The 17,104-nt window shown below is 44.9% G+C and overlaps 1 protein-coding gene across 8 annotated transcripts in view; it reads left to right on the top strand.

Annotated features, from left to right (window-relative positions):
* CACNA1D (calcium voltage-gated channel subunit alpha1 D) overlaps nucleotides 1-17,104 on the top strand; it is a 350,522-nt gene that overhangs the window by 131,628 nt on the left and 201,790 nt on the right. The window contains exon 1 of one of the 8 annotated variants that reach the window (XM_074199186.1): nucleotides 16,596-17,053. The exons of the other annotated variants lie outside the window; for them this stretch is intronic. Coding sequence (XP_074055287.1) covers nucleotides 16,805-17,053 — 249 coding nt within the window. The 5' untranslated portion in view covers nucleotides 16,596-16,804. Of the gene's footprint in view, nucleotides 1-16,595; nucleotides 17,054-17,104 lie in introns of those variants that run through there. 8 annotated transcript variants of the gene reach the window in all.

Here is a 17,104-nt window from a genome sequence, read left to right as displayed (position 1 = left end):
GGCCATGCTGCTGAGGAGGCAGACTGCACATCTCTTGAGACTCCTGCGAATGGAACTGAATTGCTTTGATGGAACTAATATTATTACTGACTCTCTTGTCAATTTTATCTCTCACAACAGAGACTACCTGTCACTTGTTAGGATGTGGGAGATACAGGGCTGCCTCGGTGGGGCAGGGAAGGAGCTGACTCAAGATTTTGGACTGTGGGTCCTATGTAGTACCCTGTTTGGATCAAGAAATCTCTCAATTGATGCTTCTTGACAGATTGGCAGGAACGGACCTTGCATGCCAGTTTCTTCTCTAAGATGAGGGAGTTAGATAAGGTCCCTCCCAGCAGCACCTCTGGTAGCCCTGCTGGTAGCCCTTTGCTACCACCTTTGAGAGTCCTTCCAACAGGAGATCTTGGACATGGAACCTCTCATAACCTTGGATTACTCATTAATTAAAAGAAATTATAATCCATGCATTAGCTCATAGGTAACAGCTTGATTGCATGGATAAATTCTGGTTGTGATGAGTTAATTAGGGAGCATTCAGCCCTGGTTCTGCACCTGCCATTGTGCCAGGAAATGGGCATCCAAAGACAAAGACGAAACCTTGCCCTTGTTTGAGGAGTTTACATCCTAACAGAAGAGATGGCAGAAAGAAACCACCAAGTCAATCGAAAATAAACACATTGAGCTTTAGGAAAGGAGAGCCCTTGCCATTGGGAGTTTTGTAGAGAATGTGTCTACACTAGTCTTGCCTAATGGATTAGCATCCCATCTCTGTTGTTTTATTCCCATCATCGTACCTAAGAACTCTCCATGCTAATCTCCTGACTTCTACTTTGACTTTATTGCTTGAGTGCTAAGTCCCTAGACCCTTGAGGAAAAAGGCCCTTTGGGAAACCCAAGAGAGAGTCTTGCCATGACTCAATCTTTATGAGGTGACTCAGCCTTTGGAATGAAAGTATTTCACAGGTGGAAGGGACCTTATCGATAACTTCACTCAACTTCTGTCCCAAAAGAATCCCTTTGAGCCACTCCCTGATGAAGTAAGTCATCATTGAACCTCTCCTTGAATTCTTCTAAAGACAGAAGACTAGGCTCTCCTTGAGAGTCACCTATTTGGGACCCTGGAGAAAGGAGCTGCTGTGCAAATGAGCCCATCCCCAGAACTGAGGGGACTCACCAACTGACCTGAAGGAATTGTGTGGCTCCTCAGGGAAGATGCTGGCTGTCCATGCTTAGCATAGGGCAGCTGGGTGGCTTACTTGTTAGAGCATTAGTCCTGGATCAGAAGAACCTGAGTTCAAATCAGACCTTAGTTATTTGACACTTACTAGCTGTGTGACCTTGCACAAGGCACTAAACCCTGATTGTCTCGCATCCAGGGCCATCTCCATTCATCCTGATCCATATTTGACCACTGGACTCAGATGGCTCTGAAGGAGAAAAATGAGGCTGGGGATTTGGCATGTTCCCCATCCCAATCCAATTCATATGCATGTCATAACATCACCTCCCTGATGCCATGTCTTCTTTGAGAAGAAAGGACAAGCCAGATCAGCTGACCAACCAGGGAGCTAGTGGATATATAAGACCCAGGGAAGGAAACATAACCCTGGGGTAGAGACTGGATCACGGGAGGGAAAGAGATATGGGATTAAGGATCCTTTATAAATCATATGAGTGAGATGGATCAATGGATAGAGTTGATAGAAGACTCATCTTCCCAAGTTCAAATCTGTCCACAGGAGTGGCAAGTCACTTAACTCTGTTTGCCACAGTTTCCTCATCTGTAAAATGATCTGGAGAAGGAAATGGCAGATGCTTCTAGGATCTTTGCCAAAAAAACACCAACCTGGTCACAAACAATATGAAACAACTGAAACGACTGAATGACAAAAACATATATGATTTTATTTACCTTTTTTAAAATATATATATATATATATATATGGCTCTGAAAGCTATAACATGAATGCATAGAGTCTTCTAGATTTTTTTTTTTAGGTTTTTGCAAAGCAAATGGGGTTAAGTGGCTTGCCCAAGGCCACACAACTAGGTAATTATTAAGTGTCTGAGACCGGTTTTGAACCCAGGTCCTCCTGACTCCAAGGTTGGTGCTTTATCCACTGCACCACCTAGCCACCCCTGAATCTTCTAGATTTGATACATTGGGCTTTCCGGTATTGCTCTCTGTCTCTGTCTCTCTCTCTGTCTTTCTCTGTCTTTGTCTCTGTCTCTGTCTCTCTCTTTCTCACACATACACACACATATGCACACATTCCTATGGGCCTGTGTCTGGTTATAATTTTATTATTTTAGGATGAAAGGCTCATGGACTTTGAGCTTAAAGGCATTCCAGAGATGATCCAGCTTAGTCTTCTCAGTTTACAGATAAGGAAACACAAGTGAAGGGACTTACCCAAGATCACCCAGCTAAGTACCAGACATTAAATCCAGCACTTCTTCCACTGTATCAAGCTATCCGCAAGCTCAGGTTCCTTTTCCTCCCCAGGATCATGACTTGGGCCTCTTTTTTTGGGATGTGTTATAGAAAACATTTTCCTTTCCTGGCTGAGAACTCACAGTTGCCGTGTGAGTGGTGGTGTGTGTTTGCTGATTTGGGAAAACAAAGACTCAGAGGGACTTGGAAGGAAATCGAAATCGGGAAAATATCTTCATACAAAAATAGTAACTCCAGTTACCTGGGGGGGGGGGGATGTAGAGATGGGAAGGGGGCAGAAGTGAAGGAAACTGACTTGCTCCTCATAGTACTAAAGACAAGACCAAGTTCTGACTCAACCACTAAGAAAGTATTTGCAAAAACAAGCATCTTTGGGGTCCCCAATGGCATGTTTTCCCCCCACTGAATGTTACAGATTAATAGAAAGGATGTTTGATCTTAGAGGGAGAGTCAGAGCTGGAATGACTGTGCCTGCTAAGTTTTAGAGCCTGGACAAGAATATCAGATAAATTTGGTTAGGTTTCAACAATGTCAGGCCAGGCTTTCCAGGGGGTTGAGGAGAATATACAACCCTCACCCTTGTGGAGTGAACTGAGGACAGAGATAAGATCAACACTCATACCTTTCTTTGGCCTTCTTTCCTTTTCCCCCCCCTTTCCTTCCCTCCCTCCCTCCTTCCCTTCCTTCCATACAGAGAAGTTATTGTTCATGATTTTTTTTTGGATCAACCTTAGTTTTTAGATAAGCAGACCAGAGTTGAATGTCCTTTGATCAAGTCTCAAAGGCCCAGGGTGGACCAGTAGATTTCTGAAAACTTCCCTTCAGGCATCGCAGTTTGAGGAAAAGCCCCTGGTTCTAGGTACAGATGACCTGGGCTCAAATCTTATCCTTGGAATCCTTGATCAAGTGTGTACTTCCAGCAGTGGGTGAAAATTTATGATCTCGGAACATTCCATCAGCCAGAAATTGCACTGAAGTGAACTTAAGCTTAATGAAACAATTGTAAAAGGACAGTCCCAAAATAAACGAGGCTACCTTGGGAGGGTTCCTTGGGTCCTCTCTCACTGAAAGTGGAGAGAATTCATTCAAAGTCTCTTCCAGCTCTGAGATTTGGTCATTCTAACAAGGGCACGAGATTTGAATAGGGAACAAGAGCTGGTGTTGGGTGGCCATGTGATATTTTCACATTGCTAAGATACATGAAATATAAAGAAATACTCCAGGGAAATTTGGGCTCTTCCTCCCTCTTCCATGCCCCTGATCTCCTCCATCATCGATGGAGATTCCAGAACCAGATGTTATTAGTCTTCCTGTTTTGATCATCTGAGGTCCTGGTGTACTATCTGCAGCTGGGTTAGGTCCATGCTGCAAAGACAAGCTGCATCCTCTTCATACTGATCTCATGAGGCCCTGATTGATGCTATAGTTGCTTTTGATTACATAACTTGGCTCTTTATCTTTGAGGCCAGCTTTGACAAGATCAAAAATTAGAGATAGGATTTTATTGGAGCCTAAATTTTGCTAAGATTCTGCCAGAATGGATATATCATATGTATAAATGGATGTCCTGTTCATCTAATGAATCTGCTCCAATAAACCAAGAGTTAACTACTCAGTAAGCATTTGAGTGATAAGGAAAATAGGGGTGATGGAGGATGGAAATGAGGCAGTGATTTATAGCTGGTTTTTTGAGGGGGAGGAGAAGTCCATCTGAGCCAAACCATCAGCTTCTGTGTTCTTTTCCTTTTTCTTTTTCTTCTCCAACTTCATGAGTACTGGATAAACCTTCTCCCCAAGAGCCTTGTAAGATATCATTTCAAAAGTCATCTCATCCAACTCCTTCATTATTTGTTTTTACAATTGAGGCAACTGAGGTAACTTGACCAAGGACACAAATAGTGTCAGGGGTGGGATCTGACTTGAATCACAATTTTCTTTCCACTGGACAGGGCTGCTTCCCACAGATCTCAAGGGAGTACCTATTCATAGCAGGGAACATCAGTTTGCATTGCAGTAGAAAGAAGTCTGTTCGGGGAATTAGTCCTGGCCAGGGTTCAAGCCCTGCCTACTCATGGTGTTAGCATTAACAAGCCAGGATGATTAAATTTAGCCTTCCTTTCATTCCCCTCTGATGTTTCACAGCCTTCAAGGACCTAAGACTCACCTCCTTGCCTTTCTGTAAGCATTTGAAATAACCCCTCAGTGGAGAATTTGGGTGTGGATGGATATGTATAAATGCACATATAAATAACCTTTGGTTAAATATAGTTTTAAAAGCTAAATCCTTCCCTGGGAGTGATGGGGGAGGGGAACCAGTCCAGCAGTTGGTGTTTTTTTAAATACTCCTTAATTAGCACTTTTTAATGTGTGCTTGAAGTTAAGATTTATAATACACATTTCCAGAGAAAACCTGGTTCCATATGTGTGTTTTGAAAATCTTTAACGGTCACAGTCTATCTGTTGTCCACAAGTGTTCGAAGGGAGCTGGAAGAAAGCTCCTGCCAAAATGGGTTGGGAACGGTCTGTGTTTGCATTGATCTCTGTTTGTATTCCACACATGTCTTTGCTAGTAAGCTCAACATTGAGTAGTTCACCTCTTAGAGGAACCCTCCCAATCCTTCCTCTCAGGAGTCTTGGCTTCTTACACAGCGGAGATCATTGGAAGATTCCTCTTAAAGCCAACTTGATCGCCTTCCTCTCCCACAAAGGGTTTCTCTTTCCATGCTGAAGAGTCATCCTCTGCTACTGTCCTTCCCTAGCCCTGCCAAGGTTTCCCATGTTTCCACTTCCCTACTAGTTTCTTGTTTCTTGGTCACCATGGAGTCACCATGGTGGTTGTGTGGCCACCTTCTGGTACTTTGGAAAGGGCATTGGGGGTTTCAAGTCTGAGCATAATAATTCAGTCAATCAACAAGCTCTGTGCCAAGCCCTAAAGATATAAAGAAAGACAAAAGTTGTCCCTGTTCTCAGGGAGCTCCCTCTCTTATAGGGAGACTGGATTGAAATCTGGTTTTGGCTATTTAATCCCATGATCCAGAGCAATGCTATTGGTAGACTATTCTCAGGGTCAGGGAGTGGATCACAGTCTCAGAGGTCCCTTCCTGCTCTAAAGTGCTTGGATTTGAGGATCTTAAGTGTTCAAGGGAATTGTTCCTCTTAGCTCCCCATCCCTTCTCCTTAGATCCTCTAGGGAAGTGTTTGTCAGATCGCCTGCTTTGCCCAGAGAGAGATCCCACACCAGCAGTTGTCTAAATAAGTTCAGGCTCCCCCCCCCCCATCCATTAACTCACTGTGATCAGTGAGTTAATAAGTTTGCATTTCAACTCAAAGACACCCTGCACCATGCAGAGTACTGGGGTCACAAAGAACAGAAGGGTCACTCAAGACCTCACTCTTTATTTCATATCCACCAATACTACCAAATGCCTCTAGTTGCACATCTCCTAGAGGCTCCAGAGGTGTCTCAGACCCAACATCTACAAAATGAACTGACTGTCTTCTACCTTAAATCTTCCTATCTTGTCTCCCCAATTTCTGTTATGCTCACCCCCTTAGACTCCCTTCCTCTTTGGGATGCCAACTCTTGTCAGTTCTGTCTCTTGCAGTTTCCCCTTCTGTCCATCATGCCACCATCTTAGTTTTCTGCTCCTGACAACCTCTCTTCTGTGCCATTCAGGCCTCCTCAATAATCTCCTAGCAATCTTCCCCATCCTCTCCTCCAGCCCATCCTTCACACATGTATCCATCTAATCCCTCACGAGTAAAGATCTGAGCATGTTATTCATCTACTCAGGACTCTACAAGGATTCTCTGTTACTTCAGGGGATTGTTTGGCCCTTCCTAATCTGAAATGAAGACTGATTCCAGTCTTCCTTTCTAGTTTATTTCCCACCTCCCTGTAGCCAAACAGGCCTCTTTACTGACCTCAACACTCCACAGTGCTGTGTCTTTGATTAGAATACTCTCCTTCCTCACCTCAGCCTCTTTGAATCTCCACTTCCATTTCAGGCTCATCTTGGGGATGACCCTCTTTGGGAGCCCTGGTTCCATATGTGTGTTTTGAAAATCTTTAATGGTCACAGTCTATCTATTGTCCGCAAGTGTTTGAAGGGAGCCGGAAGAAAGCTTCTGCCAAAATGGGTTGGTAGACTATTAGTAGACAATCCACCTGGCTGTTCATGCTGTTTGCCTCCCTCCCTCCCTTCTGCCCCTAGCTGTGTCCATGGCATAGTCTGCCATTAGCATGTGAACTCCTCCAAGGCAAGTCTTGTTTCCCTAGTAACTGACACAGTATCTGGCATATAACAGGTGCTTAATAAATGTTTGTTAAATTGAATTTCATTGAATTTGTAGATCTGAGAGCTAGCCTGATGTGTTTCAGGATATGACTGATGATTGGATTAAAATATAGAATATTGTTTTTAACATCTAAAGTTTCTAAACAAAAAATAGAAATTTAAATGAATGTCTGGTTCACGTGAAAAAGTTCTATGTAGAAGTATAGAGCTTAGCTACTGTGGTTTCAATTGGTCATCCAGGGTTAATGACGGTGGGCCAGAAGTAGTTGTGTTTAAGCTTATTGCCTTTCCCTAACCCAATCATTATTAGAATGATGATAAATCTGTGTAATTACAGATCCATTAAAAATGCATCTACCTAGACCCCAATGAACAGAATTGATGGATTTTGTGAGTACTCAGTGACAAAGGGAAAAGGAAGATTTTAATGGGCTACATTTTAAGGAGGTTGTTTATTGATCTCTCCTATTACCCTTTTCTACCCTCTGAGCACATTTATGATACTCTCCCAACAAACAGGAGCACAGAGGAAAACATGGATTTGAATCTGAAAACCAGGTTTGGTTATCACCCATCTTTTTTGGAAATCTCTAGTGACTTGCCTCGAAATTGTCCACATCCCAAAGGGGCTTTGGGAACCCCTTTGTCTCTCAACCCTCTGCCTCCCAAAATGGAAGTTTGTCTCCCTTCCTCTTCCTGATCCCCCACTTCATCTTCAATCAATCAGTCTGCCAAGAGACACATCCTAAACTTGGTGTCTGGCATGGTAGGAGGCACTGGCATACAAAGACAAAAACCAAAATTGTTCCTGCCCTTTTGGAGTTTATGGTCTGTCAGGGTCAATAGCATGGACCTGGGATTAACTGATTGAAACATACTCTGGAGTCTCCAAAGGCCTAGATTCAAATTCTACCTCTTTGTGATCTCAAACAAATCAGTTAATCTCTCTGGGAAGGGGAGGATGCAACTAATTTTTAAGCATAATTGGGGGGGGGTGACCCATTGACCTCTCAGGGTCCTTCAAACTTTACATCTGTTGTCTTAAATATAAAATAGATACTAAGGAAATCAATTAGGTAGGAGGCAAAGTGGTTAGTGCTGGACACAGATGGACAAGTTATTTCACTTTGCTTATCCTCAGTTTTCTCATCTGTAAAATGAAGATAATGACTTCTAACTACTAGGGTTGTTGTGAAGATCAAATGAGATAATTTTTGTAAAGTGCTCTACAAACCTTAAAGTGATGCAGTGCTGGCATTATGCTATTCTCTTTTATATGTCTTTATATTTGAATGAGTTTCCTCTGATAGTATGTAAGCTGATTAAGGAAAGGGAGTTTTGTTTATATTTTTGTATCCAAGCACCTAGCTCTGTATCTAACTCATAGTAGATGCTTAAGAGATACTCATTAATTCATTAAAATCTACCCTATACAGACTCACTAACTTATGTCAAAATGTATGTGTGCTTGGAAGGATTGTTTCTATTTCAGTTTTAGATTATAATCCATCAGTGAACATTTTTTAAGCTCCTATTTTGTATGGATTAGGCACTGTGCTGGGGAAGGGAAGGAGGCATCCAATGGAAAGCCAAACAATTCCTGCCCTCAAAGAGTTTAGATTCAATAGGGAGAAGTAACCAGGGACACAGCTAGGTTGTGTGGCAATGGAAAGAGAGTGCTATGCTTAGAGTCAGGTAAATGAGTTCAAATTCTCTCGCTCCATCTAATCTAGGGCAAGCTATTTAACCTCTTTTTGCCTCGGTTTCTCCAACTATAAAATGAGTTAATCTTAACACCTACCTTCCAGGTTTGTTTTGAGGATCATATGAAATAATATTTATAAAGCACTAAGCATAATGGGACATTCAGTAGATGCTACTTAAAGGTTAGCTGCCATTATTGTTGTTATAATATATCATGTGTTAATTTATTAACATTGTTAAATAACAGTGGTAATATTGTAACATTTGTTCATTACATGTAATACATTACATTATAATAGTTGTTAATATTAACAACATTGTTAATAATGATTTTAGCACAATTCTAACAGTTGTCATAATGATGATAAAGATGATGGGCTTCACAAAAGAGAGGTCAGATCATCCCATCTGGGGTCAGGTTAGGTTCTCAGTTGGGAGGTTCAGGAAAGGCTTCATGTAAAAGGTGTGGGAAGTGAGCTTTGGCAGCTTTCAGATGATTTGAATAATAATGTTTATTCTTCGTTTTCAAAGAAGACCATGACATCAGGGAGGTGAGGCCATGACAAGCGCACGAATGGGATTTGACTGAGAGGGGCTGTGCTAAGTCATCAGCTTCACTTTCTCCTCCAGAGTCACCTGAGTCCAGTGGCCAGACATGAATCAGGATGACTGGAGTTGACCCTGGATAGGAGGAAATCAGGGTTAAGTGACTTGCCCAAGGTCACACAGCTAGCAAGTGGCAAGTGTTTGAGTTTGTATTTGAACTCCCATCCTCCTGAATCCAAGGTCAGTGATCTATCCACTGTGCCACCTAGCTGCCCAAGATAACTTGAAAGAGGAGTTGAAAAAACTTTCTGAACCAACTATTATGATTTCCTGGGGGGAGTAGGGAAAACAAATTCTCTTTGCACAAAATCAGCTCCATATTTACAGATTGTAGATTAGAGTTAGCATAAAAAATAAAGATTAGAGTTAGCATGATATTCCCCCCTCTAGCTCCATCAGTTATCTCTGATGTGAGTAGGGTCATCACGAGTAAGAGTTTTCCAATCTTTCAGTTATTCTAGGGGAAAAAGATGTATTTCTTTTTAATTAATTAATTAATTTTGAATTTTACAGTTTTTCCCCCAATCTTGCTTCCCCCCCACTGAAGGCAGTCTGATAGTCTTTACATTGTTTGCATGCTATGCACTGATCTAAATTGAATGTGATGAGAGAGAAATCATATCCTTAAGGAAAAAATAAAATATTAAAGATAGCAAAATAAAATAAAATATAAGAGATAGCCAAAAAAGATGTATTTCTTTCAGGATCTTCCTGGGTTCCCTTGTGATGGGTTCTACCTTTCTAAATAGCCATGAACCACTTGTTTATCCACTTTTTCTGGGAAATGTAAATACATAAAGGATGATGGAGAGGTAGCATAGTGTAATGAGCTGGCTTAGCAGTTGGGAAGACCTGTCCCCAGTCCTGCTTCTCACCCATCCTGGCTGTAGGAACCTTGCAGGATTTTTGACAACTCTATGCCACCACAATGGCCATTTGCAGTGGTAGAGAGAGTTTCCCCATCTGGGAGTCCTCTAGAAAAATGAACTGACAGGTCCAGTCAAAAATAAAGGTGATTGATGGCAGGTGTCATGGATCATCTGACCAAATGTAATCATAGTGAACTCCTGTGGAGTAACTAAATTTCACTTGAACTCAATTACCTAATAAAAGCAAATGTGACTTCTAGACCTGGGAAGGAGCTCATCATGCCTTCACTGAAACTTTTCAATGCTATGAGATGAAGGAGATTAAAGATTCCCAGGTAATTAATTGTGTCTGATCCTTGACAATGAAGTTGGAGCTGAAGGGGCTGGAGTTGGTCTGCAGTAGGGTGAGCGGGAATAGGGCTGGGAGGCTTCATCTCAGCCTAGCTGCTGATGACTATTGATTTAAGCTTCTGGTGCACTCATGTTAAATTTTTTTTAAATCTCCCAATACCTCTAGAGTGAGTTCATTTGGTTTTAAAATGCACATCCCAGTGGTTAAGGCAGCTGTGAATTATAGCCAACAAATGATTAATACCTTCGATGAGTCTATCCAGTGCTTTATCTCCATTATGGAAGCTGACATTTAAATATTTTTTATACTGGAATTAATCAATTTACTTGGAAAGAAATGATTTATTCTCCCATGGTCTCAGCATATAATCTACCCTTAAAAGAAATACATGTGAGAACTGTTCCACCAAAAGCATCATTTCTACATCTGGGAGTTGAAAGATCTGGACAGTGGAACCTGCCGTGAAGGTTTTTTTCCTTTCCATCAGATCTTCCCTAGGTGACTCAGTCCTGTAGGTGCTGTTTCCCAAATCTTTCACCTGGTACTCAGGCCCTTTTCTAGTGTTAGAATTTCATGAGACCTTTCCCAGCTTCTTTCACCTAGGAGGCAGTGAATGGAAGAGCCCCTTGAAAACATAAAGGCCACCTGTTCTCCATTACTTCTCCTGAGCTGGAAGGAACCTCAGAAGTAGGTTAGGTAGGCCTAGAACTAGCCTAGCTCTCCTGTGGACACCAACTCTGACCAGGTATCATCCAGCCTCCACTGGGAGACCGCAATGATTTAAGGCAGCCCTTCTCATTTTGGACTCTCTGGTTAGTAGAAAGATTTACCTCTCTGTAAATTCCCTTCCTTTTTCCTGTTGCTGCTTTCTGGGACCAAGCCACATGGTGGTCTTCTTTTCCACATGGTGGGCTTTGTTCATACAATCATCCTTCAGCTACTAGAAGACCATTCATCACTGACATCTTGCCTAGAGTTGTTGTCATTCTCTAGGTTAACTATCTCCAGTTCCATCAATGGATCCTCATGTGGCCAGAACTACTGTCACTGCCTAGGCTAGAGACAATTTTTTTTGCAAGGCAGTGGCATTAAGTGACTTGCACAAGGCCACACAGGTAATTATTAAGTGTCCGAGGCCAGATTTGAATTCAGGTACTCTTGACTCCAAGGCCACTGCTGTATCTATTGTGCCACATAGCCACCCCAAGAGACAATTTCTTTTGTTGTTGTTTTTTTTTTGTTTTTTTGCAAGGCAAATGGGGTTAAGTGGCTTGCCCAAGGCCACACAGCTAGGTAATTATTAAATGTATGAGACCGGATTTGAACCCAGGTACTCCTGACTCCAGGGCCAGTGCTTTATCCACTATGCCACCTAGCCGTCCCAAGAGACAATTTCTTGAAGGAACTTCCATGATTGGTGACTGACTCTCCCAGAACACTATGTCAGAAAAGCCCCAGTTTGGAGCTTTCCACCTCTCCAGTTTCCTCCAACCTAGATCCTGAGGACCATGTGAGGTATTCACCATTCATCAATGGTCTACTAGGGTATCTCTGGACTTAAAAAAGTGAATTCTTCTAGGGTATGGTCTTTGGTTCTGGTGCAAGATAGTCGGTGGGAAGATGCCTGGAGAGTTGTAAGAGAAGTCTCTTTGATGTGCAATAATAGCGAGAATCTCTCTTGACTTGGAACTTGGGACTCTGGGATGGGGGCAGAGAGGAGATGGGATCCCTTGAAGGATGGGGAGAACTTCAGCCTAATGAGATGAGGGGCAAGCACTTCAAGGCTAGTGAACACTAGACAAAGGGACCAAAGGAGAAGGGGTGAGATGTGTTGGCCAAGTAGAAGAGAATAAAGTGAGATTAAAGGTAAGTTGGAGCTAGATGGTAGAGGAAGGGCCCTGATCCCGGCCACCTGAGAAATCCTGACTAACCTGGAAACTCACTTAGTTCAAAGTGTATCTCAAGTGTGTCCTTGAAATCAGAAAAGCTGTTTTGGAATCTTCCTCTTCCTCCTACTGGTCATGAGACCTCTCTGAAGCTCAGCTTCATCATCTACAAAATGAAGAGGTTAATACTTGTGCTTCTTGGTTGACCCGGGATGTCAGGTGGTCCAAATAGTGAAAAACCCTGAAAATTTACAAAGCCTATCTTATGCATCTGCTAAGCCTTTGTTTCCCCAAAAGGCAACAGGAACACTCCAATTGTACTTTGTCTGGCCTTCTTGCCACCATTTTAAAGCAAGTTAGGCTATAGACTGGGAAAAGCCAAGCCTACAATTGAAGATTTTAAATGTGTTCTTATCATTTGTTTTTTAAGTGAGGATCAGCTGATTCACTGCCATTCCCCAGTTGGAGGATTCTAATCTGTATATTTTACTAATACGTATTGGGATGGGGCTTCCCACATTTCCATCCATGCAACTGTAGTCCTAGGCCTGGCCTTCCTCCTGCTTTCCTCTCTTGCAAGGTCCCAGGGTCACTAAGATCTGAGATTTGGAAGGCAGTCCTTCAGAAAGGCTCCTTGGGCAGGAGTGCCCCAGCCTCCAGCTAGGCCCTCCACAGCATGTGGCAGTTCCACAGACTGAGGAAGGAGTAGCATCCCTCAGTGACAGGCTCTGACATGTAGCTCGTGCTTAACAAATCCTTGCTGATTAATGGACCTGCAGTAGACAGGGGCATTGCATGGCTTTTTCACCAGTAATCATGGAGAAACTAAGCTTAGGCACTAGGCTTACAGGTCAGGAAGAGCTTAGTATTTTCCTTGTTAATTGATTACTGATGAGTTTCTGGAGATAGTTTTAATTGCCTCTTTTTCAAATGACATTATTATTAAGAGAGCTCTCCAGAATGTGCGGGTTGTCTGTTTTTAATTCTTCATTCTGTCCAGAAAACACTAAGCTTTGGCTTTTTGGAAGCTTAGAGCCTAACGGAGACAAAAGAAGTCTCTGGAAATGACAAGTTTGGTCCGAGATCTTGCTGTCAATGAGTGCAGCAGCTGTTTACCTGGGAAGTTTTTACTAAGTTAGCTTTTAATGTGAGAAGACTTCCAGGAGGGGAGGGAGGCTCAATGGTTGGCAAAAGTGAATAAGCAGATAATATCCCATGAGAGAAAGAGACGACTTCAGATCCTACCCTACAACTCGTGGGTTGGTGGACATTTTTGTCTCATTTTATGTTCAGTTGGTTGTTTATCTGTTTTAGATGTATTTGATCCTATTGGAAATTTTCATGGCAAATATACTGAATTGGTTAGTTTGCTCCTTCAGCTTATTTTACAGATGAGGAAACTGGGACAGTCAAGGTTAAATGCCTTGCCCAGTCACACAGTATGTGTTTGAGGTCAGATTTGAACTTGAGAAAATGAGGCTTCCTGACTCCAGACCTAGTACTCTATTCACTGCAGCGCCACCTAGCTGCCCTTGGTGGGAAGTAGGATTTATAAGGATATTAGTGAATTGTTTTGTAAAAGGAAACATCCCCCCACCATTTTTATCCTTCACAGATGGTTATATGTTGAATTTACTTAAAATGAGATCCACCTTCTTCATAACAATCTCAGTTCATCCCAGTACGAGGTAAGAAAACTTCTGACCTTCCAGTGTCTCTAAGCTGTGCTGAGAGAGACACCTGAGTCTCAATAATAGTAAATTCAGATAGATTGTTCTTTTTTTGTGTTTTTCTCTATTGAATTATTCCCAGAGTGCCTGAATGAATAAGAAAATGAGTCAGGCATTTGCATTGTACTGAGCATTGTCCTAAATGCTGGGGATACAAATACAAAAGTGAAGTTAGTCCTTAAAACTTAGAGTGGAACAAAAGGAGATCTCACATGTAGGGAAGTATGTTTGGTTTGGGAGGTCACTGTGATGTGGTGGCAAACAGTCCATTGGAACACCCTTTCCAGTGTTGAAAAAGCAGCTAGCTACTCCAAGTCATACTAAGATGCTTTCCATAATACCCTTCCATTCTTCCTTGATGACCTCCAACAAGGAGGGGCGGCATTTCTGACTGTAAGGAAATCAGGGGGAGGGCAGATTTCCTATTCCAAAGCATTCTGCAGCTTCTACCCATGTTCCCAGCTGCTAGCCCTCTAGGACCCCACAGAAGATGATTGTTTCCTTATCCATGTGACAGCCCATCAAATACTTGAAGGCAGTTATCATATTTCTTCAAATCTGCTCATCTACAGGCTAAACGTTGCCTCTTTTATCATCCAGTTGTCATATGGTCTGGTCTGACTGAGCTCTGGAGAGAAGAGAAATCTCAGGTCCTAAATTGATGCCAAGAGCCACAGACATCAATGACATTTTCAGTGGTATGGAAAGATTCCTCAAAAATAAAAACTAAAGATGAAGAACAAGTACCATTTCAAATGTGCCCTCAAGGTTCTCTGCCATATAGGCCAGCTGGGAAGTAGAAGGCTCCCTTGATATATGTGTATTACTACTGTAAATATCAATTATGGTTAAGTCCCATTTTCTGTATAACCTAGTAAATAAAATAAAAGGTAATGGAGTATTGCAGAGTTCACCTGTCCTTTGTAGGGCCTCCTGCGGCCTTAGGAGATTGCTGTGTAACATCTGAAATCAGAAATTTGGGACTAGAGTGTGAACTGGATGGGGCTGATTCATATCTGCAGGCGTATAGACGTAAGATGAGAAGGGCCTCAGAGGTATTCTTCCTTTAACAGTAGAAGAAACTGAAGCCCAGAAAGATGAAGGGATTTGCACAAGCCATAGGATTATAGATGTAGAGCTGGAAGAGCCAGAGGTCATTGAGTCCAATTCTTTCTTTTTCTTTGTTTTTTTTTTCTTTGTGCAAGGCCACACAGCTCGGTAATTACTAAGTGTCTGAGGCTGGACTTGAACCCAGGTCCTCCTGCTTCCAGGCCGGTGCTTTATCCACTGCAGCCCCCCTGAAACAGCCCCGGCTTACTGTAAAGAGAGGGGGTTTGTCTAGAGCCGGGCAGGGGCGCCAGGGCGTGCCCCCCCCAGCGGGCCAGCCCCGGCCTGCTCCCGCCCCTTCTTGTGCCTTTGACCCGCCGAATGTTCTAGAATGGAGTCCCGGGCTGAGGGGCCGCGGCTGGGGGGGGGGGGCGGTGCATTGCGCCTGCGCCCTGGTCCGGAGCCGCCTGGCTCGTGGCCTCCGGGCGCTGCCCCATGGGCTGGGCGCATGCGCCCGACACGGGCCTGGGAAGGCTCTGCGCCTGCGCACTGAAACGCAGCGCGCTTCCGGCCCTTGGCCTTACTTCCGGTGGAGGCTGCGCGCCTCGGTGGGACGAGGCCTGAGGGGAGGCTGGGTCCGGCCCGACCCAGACCGGAGCAGAGGCCCGACCTGGGGGGCGTCCCCGGCCCCAAGGGCCTTCCTCGTGGCCCCTCAGGCTCCCCTCCCTCTGGGGCCCCTGCGGCTCGGGGCAGGGCCCTGGGGATTCCCCCACCCCCACCCGCCATTGCCCCCAGGACCGTCATCCTGCGGCAGGCCCCGGGCAGGCGGAGCCCAGAGCCAAGGAGGGGCCTGAGGCAGCCCCTGGTTGGAGAGGAGCTCAAGCACGCCTGCGCCAGAGGTGATGCCCCGCCCCTCCCGGGACGCCCCGCCCCTCCCGGGCCGCCCCTCCCCCTCCCGGGCCGCCCCGCCCCCTCCCGGGCCGCCCCGCCCCCTCCCGGGCCGCCCCGCCCCCTCCCGGGCCGCCCCGCCCCCTCCCGGGCCGCCCCGCCCCCTCCCGGGCCGCCCCGCCCCCTCCCGGGCCGCCCCGCCCCCTCCCGGGCCGCCCCGCCCCCCTCCCCCTAGACTGCCCCTCCCCCTCCCGGGCTGCCCCTCCCCCTCCCAGGCTGCCCCTCCCCCTCCCAGACAGCCCCTATCCCTCCCAGGATGCTGCGCCCCTTCCCCACCTCCCGTGCCATCCCCCCGCGGCCGGCTGCCCCTCTTGGTGACTGGGCAGCGCTTAAAAGGCGCCGGGTTCCCACGCGCCAACAAACTCGGTTCGTCACTGATTCGGGTTCCGGTGCAGGACATGAGACCGCCCCAGCCCCAGCCGCCGCCCCCAGGCCCTGTGTGTCCGAAGGTGGGACAAGCTGCGCTGGACATGAGCCAGCACACGCGTGCAGCGGTGGGCCGGGCGCCCGGCCTCAGCTTCCCCGCTTTGCACGTTCAGCACCCGGCCCCTCTCTCTGGCACTCTCCTGCCCTGACTTCCTTTACACGTCCCAGCCCGAGAAGCCCCTTGTGACCTCCCCTATCGCTCCGCAGCCCCTCTACTGAGTAGCTCCCTTCCTCGTGTTGGTAACTCTTGGCAGTTTTTGTGCCTTTGAGTCTTCAGCGCAGAGAGAGAGACAGAGAGAGTGTGTCATGGACGATGGGGATCATTGGCCAAAATGCAGTGTGTCCTGAAGAATAATGTGAAATTAGCCTGAAAAGATAGGGAATCTCGAAAATGGAGACAGAATAGGCAAAATTCCTACTTTGAATTAGGAGACTAATATTACATAACTCTTATCCTGAGGCCACATTTGAACTCAGGTCTTTATGAATCCAGGGCTATTGTTCCATCTACTACATCACCTACCTGTCCCACTCTCCCATTTTTTGTTTACGTTCCCTTTTGGTGATCTCATCCACTCACGTGGCTTCATTTATTATCCTTATACAGTTGACTCACAAATCCACATTACACACACATACAGCCTTATCTTTCTTTTGCTCTGGTCCTTTCATCCTCATTTGCCTGCTGGACATCTTCACTTAGGGGAGATCCCACCACCATCTCAAATGCAAGTAATAATCTCTTCTCTTCCAAACTCTCCCTCCTTCTCTGTTAGTATTAGA

The sequence above is a fragment of the Macrotis lagotis genome, chromosome 8, assembly GCF_037893015.1.
Source record: "Macrotis lagotis isolate mMagLag1 chromosome 8, bilby.v1.9.chrom.fasta, whole genome shotgun sequence".
In the NCBI taxonomy this organism is placed as follows: domain Eukaryota; kingdom Metazoa; phylum Chordata; class Mammalia; order Peramelemorphia; family Peramelidae; genus Macrotis; species Macrotis lagotis.
Note: the sequence above shows the minus strand (reverse complement) of the source record. Positions and strands in the feature narration are given on the sequence as shown.